This window comes from Balaenoptera ricei, chromosome 5 (genome assembly GCF_028023285.1).
Source record: "Balaenoptera ricei isolate mBalRic1 chromosome 5, mBalRic1.hap2, whole genome shotgun sequence".
Lineage (NCBI taxonomy): Eukaryota > Metazoa > Chordata > Mammalia > Artiodactyla > Balaenopteridae > Balaenoptera > Balaenoptera ricei.
Genome location: NC_082643.1, coordinates 109,687,762 through 109,706,532, shown reverse-complemented (window position 1 = coordinate 109,706,532; position 18,771 = coordinate 109,687,762). Strand labels below are relative to the sequence as shown.

At 37.5% G+C, this 18,771-nt stretch overlaps 1 protein-coding gene across 4 annotated transcripts in view; it reads left to right on the top strand.

Annotated features, from left to right (window-relative positions):
• Positions 1 to 18,771, top strand: part of TBCK (TBC1 domain containing kinase) — a 247,690-nt gene that overhangs the window by 207,096 nt on the left and 21,823 nt on the right. For all 4 annotated transcript variants that reach the window (XR_009503344.1, XR_009503343.1, XM_059923375.1 and 1 more), the window contains exon 25: positions 4,427 to 4,586. Coding sequence is in view for 2 of the 4 variants with exons in the window: in XM_059923375.1 (XP_059779358.1) it covers positions 4,427 to 4,586 (160 nt within the window). In the remaining 2 variants the exon portion in view is untranslated. The remainder of the gene's footprint in view (positions 1 to 4,426; positions 4,587 to 18,771) is intronic.

Sequence of the window (18,771 nt, the reverse complement as noted above, 5' to 3'; positions counted from 1 at the left end):
AAGGAAGTAAAACTTACGTCCTTAGAACATGGAGAAAGTGCTTATCTCAGTGTATTCTGTATCATTTTGCTCTTCTTGCCATGTTTTGCCCAGGATTAATCAGAGTCATTATATGTCAGAAATCAACTTCTGTTTTACTTTACGTATTCTGTCCAATTAACACAAAATATACAGAATCTATTCTGTGCTCATTTTTCAAACACCTAATATTTTATTATGATTATGAAAGACTCAGAAGGTTAAAAGTAGTATTCAACTGCCTACCTTTACAGTATAATCTGACAGCCTCTCATGTGTTTAGAAATTGCCTTAAAAAGTTCTACTTCATCATATGATGTTTGTGTCACATGAGAATTTCTAATGTAGGCAGTGAAATGTAAATAATTACCACGGAAACAAGATCCTTAAATAACCGAAATTGTCTTCATTGTCCAACTTACTTAAAAAGAAAATGTCCATTGTAAATATATTAATGTGTAACTAGGCCAGTCTCATTCTCCTCTGCTATTTTCCAGTCTCGCAGTTAAGGATAGCTATTTACAGGTTTGACCACCCTGTCTACAAGCATTTGTGCTTACCCGATCTTATTTGCACTAGAATTTTTATGACAAAAGTGTTCTTGGATGAGTGCTTTTATATGTCTTCCAGGATTTTTTTGATTGAACTAAACTAAGAATAGGGGAAGTGTGGTTTAAGACCTTTTTTTTCTTTTGTGTCTTATCTTCCAAAGTGTTAAAATAGCCTGAAAAATGTTTGAAATAGTTTTGCATTTTGGATTATAACTTTTCTCTTACCCAAAAGACTCTGTTGGAATCTTACTTTGTCAAGCATTTTAACATTTAATCTAGTGGTTTTTTTTAAAAACATCAAACCATAAAGCACAAAAGAAAATTCTAGGATAAGTTTATGACATACTTGTATGACATACTAAAGTCTTCTTTAAAAGTACATAATAAATTGGTGATATTGAACCCACAAAATCATCTAGATGCTTATCTATGGTTTTAGATACAGATATTAGATATTGGGTATTTGGATACAGATGGGTACTTTTTTTTAAACCAAATATTTATAGAATTTATCTTGTAAAATAAATAATTTTATTTCTAGAGTCACTAATTTTTTAACATGTGGCTGAATAAAATATATATAGAAGGCACTCAAATGTGACTTTACACTGTTAAGCTTAACACAGTCTGAGCATTGTCTTTTATCTTTTATTTTGATTTTGAAGGGAGAGAATCTAACTGTCTCAGCCTATCTGACACAGGATATCAGCCTGTGTCAGATATCCACCTTCACTCTTCGCCTCCCTCCTATTCTGTCATTCCTGATCGTGGCAGGATCACCTGATACAAACATGACAGCCTAGGCTCACCCTTTCATCAGGGTCAGTAGTTGAGCTCCTTTCAAACAAGAAGGTGGGAGGTGGGCAGGCAGTGCAGACTTGTCTGCTAGAGCATTTGACTAGGATAGATTTGTATTGCTTTTGCTATTCAAAAAGCACTAGAAAGGAAAAATGTTCATGGTTGATACTGGCTGTTTGATAAACACAGAATCTCTCTCTGCCGGTTGATTCAGAATAGCAGATGTAGATATATTTGCTGAGAATAATTGAGTTGTTAGGTTCAGAGTTTCTGAAAAATCAATCATTTTTATTTTAAGGTATGTCCTTATTGAAGATTAAAGTGCTACTGGAGTAATTATATGCTGAGGACAAAGTCATTTCTGTTCATGAAAACTGCAGTTGATATTTTGAGTATTGAGTAATTATAAATGTTTGAAAAACTAGTGCTGATGAAATTCAAGGGTGATCTCCTTATGATCATAAATTCTCTGTTCATTCTAGAAGACACTAATTAAACAGTATACACTGGGATGATAATATTTATTCTACCTCTCATTTCATTTTTCAGAACTTTTTATGTCCTTTCCCTCATTATTAATGCCAGATGCCTTCTTTAAAGAAAAAAGGATGAAGCAACAGCTGACTAGAAATTTAAGATACGTGTTCAACCTCCACCATCATTCTTGAGAGCAAGAGCCTCAAATTTCTCCTCTCTCCATTAATGAGGGAAAAAGAGAGACAGAGAAACAAGAGAAGTAGTATTCTAAAGATGAACCTACAAACTGGGGCAACTGAGAAACTGTCATGTCAATAAATAATTATAATTTTCCCCCTTCTACATGAATGACAAATGAGTCTTTTTGGAGGGAGGGGGGAATATTCGTTGCTTGTGACATAACTTTTTAAAACTCTACGACTTTTCCATTTTGTAAAGAGCACATCTAAAGTGGAAGTTTAGGGGGAAATGCTTCTATTGGGCACAAACATCTCTTCATGGTCGTTATCAGTGATTGTTAGGGAGGAGATGAGATACTGCCTACATGCCTTATAAACTAATCTTTACATTCACTCCCCTTCTAGCCTTTCTCCACATTGTTGCTAAAGTGCAAATGTGATCCATTACTTCTCTGCTTAAAATACTTTCTGATTTTCATTGCTCTAGGATAAAGACCAATATTAACAACATGATCTGCAAGGCCCTGTATGAACTGGTCTCTGCATCCATTTCCAGGCTCATCTTATCTCATGCTGTCTTTGTTCTCTACACCAGTACTGGCCTTCCTTCCTTTCTCCTGATTGGTCATGTTCCTCCGCAATATATGCCTGACATTTCTGCCTGAAAATATTTGTCCTTTCCACCACCCTGTACCACCTCCATTCCATCCTGTTTCCTAATTAACTTTTATTAATTATTCAAATTTTACCTCGGCCATCACTTAGTTCCATAGTGGAAACCTTCCCTGTCCTCCCCAAATTGATATATCCTATCAAAGCATCATATACATCTCTTTCAGAGCAGTTTTCGCAGTTCTTATTTTATGCTTTTTTGAGAAGTTATTTGATTAATAATATTTCAGAATCTTCCTCTACAGACTCTATATGAAGAATCATCTTTTTAATTTCACTTTTTAAAATTGTACTTTTTAATTACTTTTGAAGGAATATTTTTTTCTTTAAGATCTTATGATATTTCTAAATATTTTAAGCTTAACACAAGCTTTTAATTCCAAAATTACAAGTAATAGTCAATGAAATCATTAAAACCCTTCTAAAGTACAAATATAGTAAAACATCACCCCCTTTAGAGAACATAAAATTGGAAAGAATGCAAATAGCTAAGTTTACTTGAGAAATAAACCAACAACAGAAATGTTTCCAGCCAGTGCTAATGACCTCTAACGATTCTAAATAGAGTCCCATTTAGCAGTTGCTTGCCCAAAGTAGATAAGCTTTTGCATTATCAAGTTAGATCTGAGAATATCCATTTGGCTATATTTCAGATCTTTAAAATAATCATAATAATAGTAATGAACTGAGAACCATGAATATTATACAAGCTATGTGACTGCCATTTATTTGTTGCATTCTGATCACTTTCACAATACTTCATTTAATCAGGAAAGTCTTCTTAATATGTTTGGCTAGTCTTCTTCCTTTCACTTGTTCATTGCATTTTCACATTTAACTTTTTTTTCTGCAGAGGTGCCTTACTTTGTTTAAATAAAATACTCATGTGAGCATGGAAGATGTTTAGAACTGTCAAATGTTCAGAAAAAAAAAAAAGTAAAACTGATGAATAACTGAAGTAGTAATTAGTAAAAGTTTATTGTGCACAACCAAAAGACAGTTTGCAAACCAGGAGTGGTGGAACCAAAACATGGAGTGAGGCTCAGAGGTATATTGTTAAAAAGGAGCAGTGACTATTTTTCAGCAATTGGTTACAATATTAGAATTTTCTTAAAGGGAATTGGTAAGTGATCATCTCATATCAATTTAGGGGAACAATTTAAGTTTCACTTATGATTTTCAGAGACATAAACAAGTGACCCAGGTCAAGTTAGCCTCACTTGTCTTGCAAAATAAGCTAAATCTTCGCTTGTATGATTAAACTGGTTTCGTCTGCTTGGAATTTTCAAGTTTGGTCTCCATTTGTGTTTGATTTTTTTTTTTTAAAGAAATTCACGTTCTTTTATTTATTTATTTATGACTGTGTTGAGTCTTCGTTTCTGTGTGAGGGCTTTCTCTAGTTGCGGCAAGTGGGGACCACTCTTCATCACGGTGCGCGGGCCTCTCACCATCGCGGCCTCTCTTGTTGCGGAGCACAGGCTCCAGATGCGCAGGCTCAGTAATTGTGGCTCACGGGCCCAGTTGCTCCGTGGCATGTGGGGATCTTCCCAGACCAGGGCTCGAACCCGTGTCCCCTGCATTGGCAGGCAGATTCTCAACCACTGCGCCACCAGGGAAGCCCGTGTTTGATTTTAATGGTACTCTCTTCTGAGAATCAATTACCTCTGTGAGCTTCTCTCACACATTCAAGTCTGCACACAAATAAATGTTTTCCTTAACTTTTCTTCTCAGTTTTATTCGGGGTCACATTTCAGGCAGCATCAATATTCCATTCAGCACTGCGTTTACTGCGGAAGGGGAGCTTACCCAAGGGCCTTACACTGCCATGCTCCAGAGCTTCAAAGGGAAGGTCGTTGTCATCGTGGGGAATGTGGCAAAGCACACGGCAGAGGTAAGTGCACACAGAAATGTCATATGACATCACGATGAGTTATTTACCTGCCCACTGCAACAGATTGTCTAAAAGTGTATTTCTTCAGAAGCTGGTTGCATATCAAATGAGCTTTGAAGTTCTGTCTATAGTCTTACCTAAAAGAGATTGTCTACCTTTTCCCAGTAAAAGAAGTCAAGCTTTTTTCCTCATTGTGCAGCATCAGGGTCAATACTAAGCTTAGGAAACTTCAAATGATAGCCTAAGGTGTTTTGTTTTAGTTTTGGTGCTTTTCTTTTTATCTACTTCCTGAAATTACAAGAAGTAGCTTCAATTCCTTCCATTGTAGAAAAACACTGGGGCTTGATTAGAGGTTCTGAAAGCTGACCATGATGGAATTTGTTGTATTTGGGGGTTTTGTTTACTATAGGCTCAAAGCTTTATGATGATAGAGAATTCAGGAAGGATATCAACTTTCAAATATGAGGAGTATGAAACAATAAAATGACCTCGCTCTCTTCTGGCTATGTTCTTAAACATTTTGAAAAATAAAACAAAGAGTAACTTTTGGAGGTCAAAGACATCACCTTTATTTTTTATAAAAGGCAAGTTAGAGAATAGGGAGTATGAGAGCCAAATGGGCTTGTTTACAAATCCCCCAGTCAAACTTATCAAAATGTACACTTTGAATATGCATGTTGTTATATGTCGATCATAGCTCAGTAAAGCTGTTTTAAAAAAACGTATCTAGATGTAGGCAACATTAATAAACCAGGACAGGCCCTTTTTCTAAAAGGACGGAAGAATCTGCCCCTGGCAAAATAACAGAGATAGTTTCCTCCCTGCAGATAGCTTATGCAAATAAACTGAGTAATCCAGAATGGTGATCAATGGAAATATAGTCAAGTGAGAACTTTAAGACTTTTGGTCCTAGACCATTTTAAGCATCCAATATAATCCTTGTCTCAGAAGTGCAGAGCTAATGGTAGTATTGGCTTTTGACACTAAATTAAAGCCATCCTTGATGAAGAAGCTTAATTGACCAAACTAAAGAATATCTGAGTGGATATTAGCTATAAATCTTAAATCACTCACCCTTCTCTTACATAACTGTATCTAGTGTCTGACAGGGAATAATCTAAATATACCTGTTTCAGAGAAAGTCAGTATAGTAAATGACTAATATGCAATTTTAATAAGTAAATGAGGACATTTTAGAACTAAAGCCATGGTATCTGAATTATTTTGATGTAAGTTTATTATCATTATTATTATTTTACTACCACCACAGTACTGCTGCTGCTGCATTAATCTGTATTGTCATATCATTCCACTGAAAAATATCCATTTTCAATTACAATGTATAGCAATACATTCAACCCATAGAAATACTGTTGAGAATCACATATTTCTGGATTCCCCATAATATATAGCCTTAGGAAGAAATCTTTACAGGGATAATAATCCCAATTATTGACTGGTGTTTGTGTGCTAAACACCGTGATAAGTACTTTCATATGTAATCTCTTTTTATTCTTCATAACAATTCTATGAGGGAGGCATTATTTACTCATGTTTTATGTATGAGGAAAACTGAGACTCAGAGTTTATCTAGTTTGCTTATGTCAGACCCAGGATTGCAACATGAGTCTATATGACTCTAAGCCATACCCTTAACTCAGTGAGCAAGTAAGGCTTTTGAGTCTGAATGCTGCCATTTGTCCTGTTTTTTAAAAATAGACTTGTTCTGATTTTTCTCAGATTACAATAGTTCCTCCCAGGGTATGAACCCAAGACCTGAAATAAACGTTTATGCTCTAAGAGCTAACAAGCTTAAGGCTCTACTTTCATAAAGCATTCACCATTTGGAAGATGTATCTAATAAGTGGACCTGTATAACTGAATCTTCTTAAATATGTCAGATGTTTCCAAACATCCCACTCATTGTATTAATCTCCAGATTTATGTTTATTCTGATTTTACTTTATCATAAAGGTCAAAACACATATACAAATAAAAGGATAACTCATTTATTTCATTAAATAATAAATTATAAACCATTTGTCATGTTGTGAAATGCTAGTCTATCACAGTGTGAATAAATTTAAAAGTTCAACATATGAAGGAAATCTGGAAGCAAGACTATTTAGATAAAGTAATAACAGTATTTGAAAATAATGGTAATAAATAAAGACCCATCACATTCTGAATAAATTAGCCAATGTGTTGCTTGTCAGAAACCAGATGCTATCATGAACAGTTCCTTCTTCCTCAAACTCTCCATGATTATTCATGCTTGTAGACAAGTGACTGAACAAATTGTATGCTCAGTTATTAATGCTTCAATCCAACATCAGGAAGTCATTTTGGAGAAACAGTTTTAAATATTTGTATAGAGATGTGTCAACTGAAAAAAATGTGCAGTCTAAAATTTGAGAATTATGTTTTATTCAGTGGACTTACTGAGGACTTAAGCTGGGGATATAGCCTCTCGGATAGCTCTAAGGGACTGTTCCAAAGAGGTAAGGGAGGAGCCAGGGTATATAGGACTTTTTGCTAAGAAAAAAAAAAAATGTAGTTGAACATCAAAAGACTATTGCTAATCACAAAAACAGACATCTCAAGTTAATGATTTTAGTGCTTTTCTGTGTATGGGAAGATGCAAGAGTCTGGGCTTATTGAAATTATTCCTTTGATATGCATCTTAACTGCCTTGGGCCACTATCCTGTTTTTCTCCATCCTGAATTCCCCTCAGGGTGCATCATCAGGGGCTGCTGCAGTGGCTAATGGCTTTATGGCTGCAACATCCTTTGTTTACTGAAATGGCTGGTGACATTCTTTATCCACAGATGTACATTTTTTTTAATATAAATTTTATTTATTTATTTTTGGCTGCGTTGGGTCTCCCTTGCTGTGGGCGGGCTTTCTCTAGTTGCGGCAAGGGGGGGCTACTCTTCGTTAGGGTGCGCGGGCTTCTCACTGCAGTGGCTTCTCTTGTTGCAGAGCACAGGCTCTAGGCGCTTGGGCTTCAGTAGTTGTGGCACGGTGGCTCAGTAGTTGTGGCTTGTGGGTTCTAGAGCACAGGCTCAGTAGTTGTGGTGCACAGGCTTAGTTGCTCCGCAGCATGTGGGATCTTCCCGGACCAGGGATTGAACCCGTGTCCCCTGCATTGGCAGGCAGATTCTTAACCACTGCACCACCAGGAAAGTCCCACAGATGTACTTTTAATAATTTTTCTCATCATGGGGCTAAAGAGAACTTTAGATATTCATTTGCTTATATTGTTCCATCATCTTTTTGTCTGCTGTACAGATCTGTATGACTTTACTAATGCTTCTTCCCCTCCTCACCCTCCCTCTAAGTTGGAAACATCTCAACTTAAAGCATATTTACTGAATTCTACTGTGTATCCATGGTTGTACTGGATATCTTCCACTTGCCCTACCTCCCATCATAGATCCATTCTCCACACTTCTTCACCCTGCTCTCTGCCCCAGATGGCTGACCTCCATGTCTTCTGGCTTCCAGCTGTTGAGCTAATGGGGAGCTCTGACAAGTTATGGGAAGGAGGGAGGTCAGGATATTTATCCCCCTGGATTCTTCCCTCAAAATTTTCTCGGTTTTGCTGTGTTCCTCTACTAAAGGTTAACACTGCTTTCCAGTAAGCCTTCTCTACACCACTCTCTTTCCAGCCCCTGGTCCCTTTAGCTCTAGGGGTGGCAACAGCTCTGCCTTTTGGTAGTGCAGGTTTACTACACCATCCCTTATGGTTCTCTTACATCCCACCCATACTCTTGTAATTAATCTCATTGTAAGTAAAACCCCCTCAATTTATCCTCAGGGCTTGTTGGAACCCTGACTGTTAAAAGGATACTATTTAAATGTATGATTTTTTAGTCAGACTACATTAACTGCTCTGTTCTGTTTCTTACTAGCTGTTAATTTGTGCAAATTGTTTAACTTCTCCATGTCACCACTGATTCCTTTATAAGATGGGGAAAATAGTACTTACCTCATGGCATTGTTGTGAAGATTTCAGATTAAGCAATAAGGTTCAGAACAAAGCCTGATAGTTATAGGCACTCAGTTGATTTCACCTATTAATTTTATTTTCCAGTACTATAATTTGCGTATATGGGAATTTAATAAGTACTGCTTTATGTATGATGATAGTATAAAAGTTCTAGAGTCTGGGAGTAACATCAGCAAAATGGCAGAGTGGGCAGCTGTGATCTCCCATTCCTCCACAGAAACATTGAAAATAAGTAGAATCTGTACTTTGTTGAATAGAAGTGGCAAAAGCAGGCATCCTTGTCTTCTTCCTGACCTTAGGGGAAAAGCTTTCAGTCTTTCACCGTTGAATATGATGTTAGTTGGATTTTTTTCATATATAGCTTTTGCCACATTAAGGAAATTCTCTTCTACTTCTAGTTCATTGAGTGTTTTTATCATGGAATGGTGTTGAAGTTTATTAAATGTTTTTTCTGCATCAATGGAGATGATTATAATTATGATTTTCCCTCCCTTCTATGAATGCGGTATATTATGTTGATTGATTTTCTCATATGTTTAACTATCCGTGCATTCCTAGTGTAAATTCCATTTAGTCATGGTGTATAATCCTTTCAATAGGCTCCTGAATTCAGTTTGCTAGTATTTTGTTGAAGTTTTTACATCAATATTCATCAGTGGTTAGTTTTCTTTTCTTGCAGTGTCTTGGTCTGGCTTTGGTAGAAGAATAATGCTGATTTGTAGCATGAGTTAAGAAGTGTTCTCTCCTCTTCAGTTTGTTGGAAGGGTTTGAGAAGGATTGGTGTTAATTCTAGCCAGAGCAATTAGGCAAGAAAAAGAAATAAAAGGTATCAAAATTGAACATGTGTTAGTTTCCTAGGGCTGCCATTAAAAATAACACAAACTGGGTGGCTTAATGCAACATAGTTCTAGACGCTAGAAGTCTGAAATCAAGGTGTCAGCCATGCTCCTTCTGAGGCTCTGGGTGGAATCTTTCTTTGCCTTTTCCAGCTTCTGGTGGTGGCCAGCAATCCTTACCACCCACAAAATGGTAGAAAATATTTGTAAATTATATATCTAATAAGGATTATTATCAGAATACAAAATCAACACACAAACATTAGTTATATTTCTATTCACTAACAACTCCCATAACTCAACAACAAAAAGACAACCAAATTTGTAAGTGGGCAAATTCTTAGACATTTTAGACATTCTCTGAAGAAGGTATACAAATGGCCAATAAGCACATGAAAAATACCTGACATCATTAGTCATTAGGGAAACACAGATCAAAGCCGCAGTGAGGTACCACTTCACACCCAAGTGTTGGCAAGAATGTGGAGAAATTGGAACCCTGGTGTATGGCTGGGGGGAATGTAAAGTGATGCAACTTATGTAGGAAACAGTTTAATAGTTTAGCAATTCCTTCAAAATGTAAACATAGAATTACCATATTACCAGCAATTCCACTCCTAGGTAAATACCCAAAAGAATTGAAAACATGGGCTCAAACAGAGACTTGTATGCCAGTGTTCATAGCAGCATTATTTACAATGGTCAAAGGTGGAAACAACCCAAGTGTCCCTCAACAGATGAATGAACAAAATGTGGTATATACATATAATGTAATATTTTTCAGCCGTAAAAAAGGAGTGAAGTTCTGATACAAGCTGCAACATGGATGAACCTTGAAAACAGTTTAAATAAGCCAGACACAAAAGGACAAATATTCTATGATTCCCCTTGTATAAAATATCTAAAATAGGCAAATTCATGGAGACAGAAAGTAAATTAGTGCTATTAGGGGCTGGCTGGGGGATGGGAGAATGGGAGTTTTTGCTTAATGGGTACAGAGTTTCTTTTTTTTTTTTTTTTTTTTTTTAACTTTTAGTAAGTAATCTTTTTTTTTTTTTTTTTTTTAAAGATTGATTGATGGGGCTTCCCTGGTGGCGCAGTGGTTGAGAGTCCACCTGCCAATGCAGGGGACACGGGTTCGAGCCCTGGTCTGGGAAGATCCCACATGCCGTGGAGCAACTGGGCCCGTGAGCCACAATTACTGAGCCTGCGCGTCTGGAGCCTGTGCTCCTCAACAGAAGAGGCCGCGATGGTGAGAGGCCCGCGCACCGCGATGAAGAGTGGTCCCCGCTTGCCACAACTAGAGAAAGCCCTCGCACAGAAACGAAGACCCAACACAGCCATAAATAAATAAGTAAAATTTAAAAAAAAAAAAAAAAAGATTGATTGATTGATTGATTGTTATGTTGGGTCTTCGTTTCTGTGCTAGGGCTTTCTCTAGTTGCGGCAAGCGGGGGCCACTCTTCATCGCGGTGCGCGGGCCTCTCACTATCGCGGCCTCTCCTGTTGTGGAGCACAGGCTCCAGACGCGCAGGCTCAGTAGTTGTGGCTCACGGGCCTAGTTGCTCCGCGGCATGTGGGATCTTCCCAGACCAGGGCTCGAACCCGTGTCCCCTGCACCGGCAGGCAGACTCTCAACCACTGTGCCACCAGGGAAGCCCTGGGTACAGAGTTTCTGTTTGGAATGATAAAGAAATTTGGAAATGACCAGTGGTAATGGTTATATAACACTGTGAATATACTTAATGCCACTGAATTGTACACCTAAAAATGGTTTAAATGGAAAATTTCATGTTATAAATTTTTATATCAATTTTTTTTAAGTTCTAGGGTTTGATGTCTTCAGGATACCCCACTGTCCCTAATTCATCTGAGCCCTACAATTTTTGGTCAAACAGTAGTGGAGGATCTTTCATGAGAGCTGTTCTGATCAGGTCTCATCTTTTTCCTCTGTGGGTATTAAAAACAAAAACAAAACAGTGATTTCCAAACAAGTAGCAGCTTTTCTTCTAAGCTGAAATCAGTGCACTGCAACTGGCACAGTCCTATTTTGAAAAGATTAAGAAAGCCATAGTTGAATACTGTGAGAAGAAAGCAGAGGTGCCAATTCTAGTCAGTATGGTTACAGATTATCTTTACAAATTTTTATGATTTTTATGTCAAACCCATATTTGGACTTCGGAATTTTCTGTTTGCAAAATGGTAGGCACTGATTGTAATTTTTCTAGTTTTACATCTTCTGTTAAAACCTAGTAATAAAGTTAGACTGAAAATTCAACAAATGAAAATATTAAATGAAATCAAGTATAGTTCAATAAAAGGAAAAGCTCTCAATATTGGATTTACAAGTAGCTAAATATTGAACAACTTGAGAGAATAAGTGAACCACTTGTCTAGAATATGATAATATTAAAATCACTCATTTGACATACAAATTAGGTCTAGAGTATTTTTGTAATACAAATAGGAAGGAAGTATTCTATGATGACCAGATGTATTGAATGTATTATCTAAAATCACATAGAAGACAGAACAAATCTGAGTACTGCTTATTCATGTACCTGAAGAACTATATATAATCGGAAAATATATGATACTCTTTTAATTATGTATTCATTAACAATTTTTCCTGTAATTACAACTGATTAGCAACTTTTTGCTATGAGATGCCTTCTTTACAATTACCACTTCATAAGGCTTTTGTTGTGGGCCTAGCTCCCACATTAAATACATCAGAAACTTTTAGAATCTGCCATTTCTTATCTGGATAAAACATTGCTCCCCCCCCAGAATAGGGCAAAAAAAGGAGGACTACAAAGATTTTAGTTTAATTAGGATTCCAGGTAGAGGCTTCTTCATGCCAGACTTAAGTCCTACTAAATCTCACTTGTCAGTTAATCTTTAATTCACCTTACCCTTCAGGTTAAATAAAGCAGTGAGGCATTATATAATCAAGTATATCCAGACATTTTGTGAACAAAGTTATGTCAGCATCAAGGAAATTTAGATAGTCTCAAGTGAGTGGAGTCCCTAGTCTCTGAAATGTATACTATTGTTCCAAGGGTGGATCAGATTTTGTGCTGATCCTTGCTGCTGTATAGTCAAGTTTAGTTTGACAAGCCAAACAAATACAGATTGCATCTGTTGCTAGGGCTTATGGGAGTAGGAAGACCTCTGCATCAAAACAAGGATAAAGTCAATTCAGGCTTTGTGTCACATTTAAATGAAAAACATGGCAAGGTCTCACTCTTGTCTTCCTGCAGAGATAATCATCTTTTTTGGAAACTCACATGAGAAACTGCATCTTCGATTGCTAAACTAGAATGAGATTCCCTGGGCATACAAGGGAAACATGCTGAATTAATCTCAGAGGGCAAGTGTGTAAATCTAAGAATTAAGGGTTATAACTATTCAGATCAATAGGGAGAGGCAGAGGTAGTCTACCGTCCATATCATGGATTAAATGAACCCAGAGGAGAGTTCATTGTTATATCCTTGAGCAGATTACTCAGATTCAAAGGAAATTTTGATCTTTAGCATTAATCAAATATTATTTATGGGCAAACGTACGATTTGTTTTGATACTCGTAGCAACCATTACTCACACTGCCCTACTACCAACCTAAGATCAAAGTTTCATATATCTCGGCTTGACAAAACATGATGGTGAATCCACCTCTTTCCTAGAAGTAAATTATGTTTAGCGAGAATGATGACGTAGCACAACAGCATGCTTTAAAGTGTTATTGGGTTATACTATTTTCTCCGCTGTGGAAAAATAATGTAGTAGGATCCAACTCTTGAGCTAGTGATGGGTCTCAGACAGGAAAATGGCCAACAACATTGACCAGAGCAAAATGAAACTCCAACTGGTGTTTACTTTCAGTGAGTCCTTTCAGCAGTACATCATAATGCTATGTTAGTCACTGAAACACATGAGACTTTAAAAATAATTACTCTCTATCTAGATTATATTTAGTGGTTATGAGACCACAAGGATTTCATCACTGATAGTGTATCACATCAAAAGATTATCTAAGAAAGCAATTGAAGGAATCTTTGCATTTCACTTTGACTTGTCAACAACCCTTTGGAAAATATTAGGAACAGCGCATCTTACTCTTAAAATGTTATATTCTTGGCACGAAATCAGTGCTTTTCTTTTGTCATCGGAAGAAATCTGAGAACATAAGAGCCAGTTGCAGTAATAAGCCATGTGTGTTATTATTCTTTTCTTTAAAACAAAACAAAGCAAAACTGAAAAAACAAAACAAAAGAGCAAAACATAAATACTTCTGAATAACATTTGAGTCAGAAGCCTACACAAGAGATGATATTTGTGGCAATTCTATGACTAAACATTGTGAGTAGCTGATGCTTTCTACCCTTGGCATGTAAGGATTAAATTTAAAATATGACATCTGTTTTCAAATGAAAATAATCAGATTTATAATAAGCAAGGCACAACATTGCAGCTATTTTTTAAAATAAGATAATACTCCATTTGTGTTCATTTACATTTCCCTGGAGGCCAAGGTTATTTGGCTTTCGGATGTTAGGTTGGAAGTTAATTTGTACTGCGGTAATAGAAGGCTTCCACCCTCTAGTCCCACCTCATTATTTCCTGGATCCCTTAACCAAGCTAAACCAAGTTTTGTGATACTATGATGATCACTCGTAGCCCTTACCTTTTGCCAGTCCCTTTTTCTCTCTCTAGCTGTCTTCTTCCTCTTTTTGCTCAAGCTTTTCCCCTAGCTTTTGGCCTCAGGCATCTGAGGTTATCCTATGCCAAGTGTGTGCTCAAAGGGGACCAAATGACTCTGAAAACACTTTAAACCAATTCAGCACGTGTGTTATCCCTATAGTAAATTTCTCTAGCTCCAGATAGTATCTGCCTAGTTTGTCAGATGAATATAATACTTTAAACTACTTTGTATGAGATCTTCTACCTGTCAGAAAACATTAGGCCTCTTTATACTTGTATCTTAAGCATTCTGATAAAGAATAGGAAGTGAATCTCCTTTATAAGTTCCAAATATGCAAAGAATTCTTTCTTGGTCTTGTTAGACCTGTAAGTACTGGGTATGGTTAAACTTGGCTTTTTTCCTGACTTTTTCCTTGCCTTCTTGTCAGCAAATGTTTTGGTCTGTGGTTTTATATCAGATTATAAGGAAACATTTTAGATATTAATGCAACTTGAACACAGTAGACATCATATGAGGCTTAAAAGTAACAGTGAAAACTCTCCTATATAACTCTACATTTGTTAAGTGATGGAGGATAACTTACTTTAAAAGGTCCATGAACTAAAACCTGTCCTGTAGATTCCCTATTCTCGTAACCTTTCAAAAGTTGCGTGAATTAAAAAGCAATGTAGGAGTTGCAGTAAAGGGAACCTTAAAACACCTAATCCAGGCTTTGGTTTTTTAACAGGTTTACTGGATGTATTATGTGTATAAGCAATTTTTTAAAAGACAGAGGGAGCTCATTTCCAATTTTCAGGAAAAACTACCAAGTCATCATCTGAATCTTGTGAGCTATGGCACCTATTTTCATGAACTGTCACAGGATAAAAGTTATTTGTCTTAATACGTGTTATTCTGTATACCTATCCTGCCCTCCACAGCCCACCATTTAATTCATGACTCCTTACCACAGGAATGTTTGTGACTGAATAAGAAACTAACCATAGTAACTCTCCCTCTTGACTTACAAAGTTTGGGACTTGGCTGTGATCCATCACAACCCTGTTTTGAATCTGAATTTTTATTGTATACATCCTTTTTAGAGCACAGTATACTGTGTGTAATTTGACCAGTGGCTTGGACACAGTTCTCAATTGTCTAGTGTAAACAGAAGTGGATAAATGATTGTTGCTGAAATTCTGGTCGCAAATATCGCAGATCATAGGAAAATGTACCACAAGGCTCATTAGAGCTCCTGATACATGATACTATTAGATGATGGCATTTTATCAGAAGAGGCTTATCCTCTAATATTGATCTTGGGTGGCCTCGGCCTGCAGCGGCTTGAAGCAGGGTTTCGGTTCCCAGCCAGTGATTGAGGTCAGGTCACGGCAGTGAGCGCACCGAATCCTAGCCACCAGACCAGTGTCAGTGACAGGGCCTTGGCCCTGCGGCTTTGCAGAAAAGGAATTCCCACAAAGATGGAAAGTAGTGAAACAAGTAAAATATTTATTAGGAAAAAAAAGTACAGGGCTTCCCTGGTGGCGCAGTGGTTGAGAATCTGCCTGCCAATGCAGGGGACACGGGTTCGAGCCCTGGTCTGGGAAGATCCCACGTGCCGTGGAGCAACTGGGCCCGTGAGCCACAACTACTGAGCCTGCACGTCTGGAGCCTGTGCTCTGCAACAAGAGAGGCCGCGATAGTGAGAGGCCCGCGCACCGCGATGAAGAGTGGCCCCCGCTCGCCGCAACTAGAGAAAGCCCTCGCACAGAAACGAAGACCCAACACAGCCAAAAATAAATTAATTAATTAAAAAAAAAAAAAAGTACAGTACATGTGGATAGACACACGGGCGGGCTCAGAGAGAGAGTCACACCCTCGTGGCAGTTTGAATCACTTTTACGCGGGTTTCCTTTGGCCAATCATTTTGATTTGCCTGGTTCAAAGTCCATATTCGGCATATCTCAGGATTTTCCCATGTGTGCGTGCACATCTCTTAGCTAAGATGGATTCTACTGAAGAGACCTATGGGTAGATTTGGCCACTTGACATCACTCCCCTTTTGACCTCCAAGGAGGCTTTCTGCGCATGTACAGTTGGGGAGGCCTCCTGACTTCGAGAATGAGGAATATATGGTCTCGTTATTTGCTATCTGGGCAGGGCCCAGCCTCCTCTCTAAATTGTCTTGTTATTCCCATCTCGGAGCATCCGTCTACAGAGAACGAACTCAAACCGTTTGCCCTAAGGGCCCATCTACCTCCTGCCTCAGTATGAGCCAGTATGTTTTTATGTCATAAAAACAAACTTTTATGTCCTAGCTAAAATGTTTCTCCTATTTCTTTAACGTCAACTTTTCAGAAAACATCCACATAGCCATTCTTAAGAGAACTTATTTGAAAGTATAAGCTATTGTTAAACACTAAACTGTAAATCTACAGAAATATCCCAATTTACCATATGCATAAATGCTAGGTCACTATCAACTATCATAAATTTTAAAATTAAATGAATTAGCATAAAGGAAAATGTTTAATAGAGTTCATCACGAGTTTTAGAAGGTCTTTGAACTAATTAAAATTATATGTAAAGTGTTGTACATATGTGCTATATATATTTTTTTAGAGAACAGGTTCATAAGCTTTCTTCTGATTGCCAAAAGTATATATGACCCAGTAGACTGTAAGAGTCACTAGTATAAATTACTGCTCCAACATAAAGAGTTCACCATTAACACTGTAAAGCATTAGAGTTAAAGAGTTCACCATAAAGAGTTCACCATTAACACTGAAAAGCCCTACCTGACATTCCATTTGGGGACAACTCTGCTTTTTTAAGTTTGTATCTATACAATTTCAGGGTGTTGTAAATGGCTCTCCTATTAAAGGATCAATTGGGAAAAGGAAAGAGGAGAAAAGGAGGAAACTAGCTTTACAGTAAGTATTTACTATGAATCAAGCACTTACAGATATAATATCTAATTTAAAACTCCCAACAACACTTTAAGTGTACTATTCAAGTGTGTTGTTACAGATTTAACAGGTGAAGAAACTAATGCCAAAAAGGCTAAGTGACTTACCCAAGATCCCACGGCTAACCAGTGGTAGAACCCTGATTCAAACTCTGTATTGTCTAACTACGAAGTTCCCACACTTTCTTCCATACCACCCAGCCTGTTTGATTGAAATAGTGGATTTTCTCACCTTCTTGACTGGTGGAACAAACTTTATGGAAAATTATTATTTGTCTTTGCTGTTAAGTAGGTCTGAAATTCTCTCATCTCCACTTCCCAACTGTCTTCACTCAGATCACCAATATCTTGTGCCTGACCTCCTGCAACTTCCCACTGTCCTTGCCTGCAGCCTCCTTCCCCCAGTTCTACCCTACAACCAGTGAGGTTTTTGAAATGTCGATCTGGTCATCGTCAGAATGGCTTTGTGACTTCCCAGTGCCTTCAAAATAAAATTCAAACCTTCACCATGGTTTTTGAGGCCCTTCATGATCTGGACTCTGCTTTGTTTTCCAAGTTCACCCTCACTGCTCTTAGATTCCAGCCATAATTAACTATTTGTAGTTCCTTATATGCTGTCTCTTTGTATTTGTCTCTATTTGAAGCATTCTTCTCATTTCTGTTCACCTGGGTAACTCCCATTTGTCTTGAAAAGCTGTTTATATAGCATTTCTTCATGGAACTCATTCTTAACTCCTCAAGTTTGGGACTAAGTACCCTTCCCAAGTGCTCATAGAAAGTCTTTTACTTACTCTTATAGTGGCATTGGGACCACTATCATATACAGAGTCTCTGTGTGCATTAGATAAAAACGCATCCTTTGTTTAGGGATACACAGCACCATGTAAGGGCGCAAAGATTGGAAAGGAGAGGATGGGGCTACATTTCGTGCTCCACTTACCTCTTTTCTGGGTTCTCTCATATAAGGCACAATTTGTACAACCTTAAATGATGGCCCTGTGTAGCATTTATCAAATGGCATTGTAATCGCCTGTCCACTTACCTGCATCTTCTACTAAACTCCAAGCTCATTGAGGACAGGGATTATATTGTATTCATTGTACCCCCAGCCCCTAGCATAGTGCCTTTCAAGTAACAAGCATTCAATAAATTCTTGATGGTTGAATTAATGACTAAGTTAAGAATGAACACCTGAAAAATAATAGTTTGCAGTAGACAATGCACTTATAGAAATTGGTAAAAAGAAGAAGAAAATAAAAGAAAAAATGCTAATATCAACTACTAGTTTAAGACAACAAACATTGAGTGCCTACATGATGGAAACTATTGTGAGGAAACAGAAATGAGAAAGACGGTCCCTTGCCCTTATAAAACTTGCAGTCTAGTTAAGAATATAAGACTGATACAACCGATTAAAATTCAAAGTGGAATGTGTCATGTGCTATGAGATTTATAGTTAAAGTTCTAGAAAATCAATGAGAAGGAAGGAGTTTCTTCCAGTTAACAGAAGGATTCCTAAAGCTTCATGGAGAAGGTGATAGTAGACCTAAACCTTGTACTATTGGTAGGATTTCAGTAAGAAAAAGTGTTGGGAGGAGGGCCATAGTCAGGAGGCAGCATTCCAGGCAAAGGAAATAACACAGGCTGATTGGAAAGCACAGGGCTTCTCTGAAGAGCATTTTA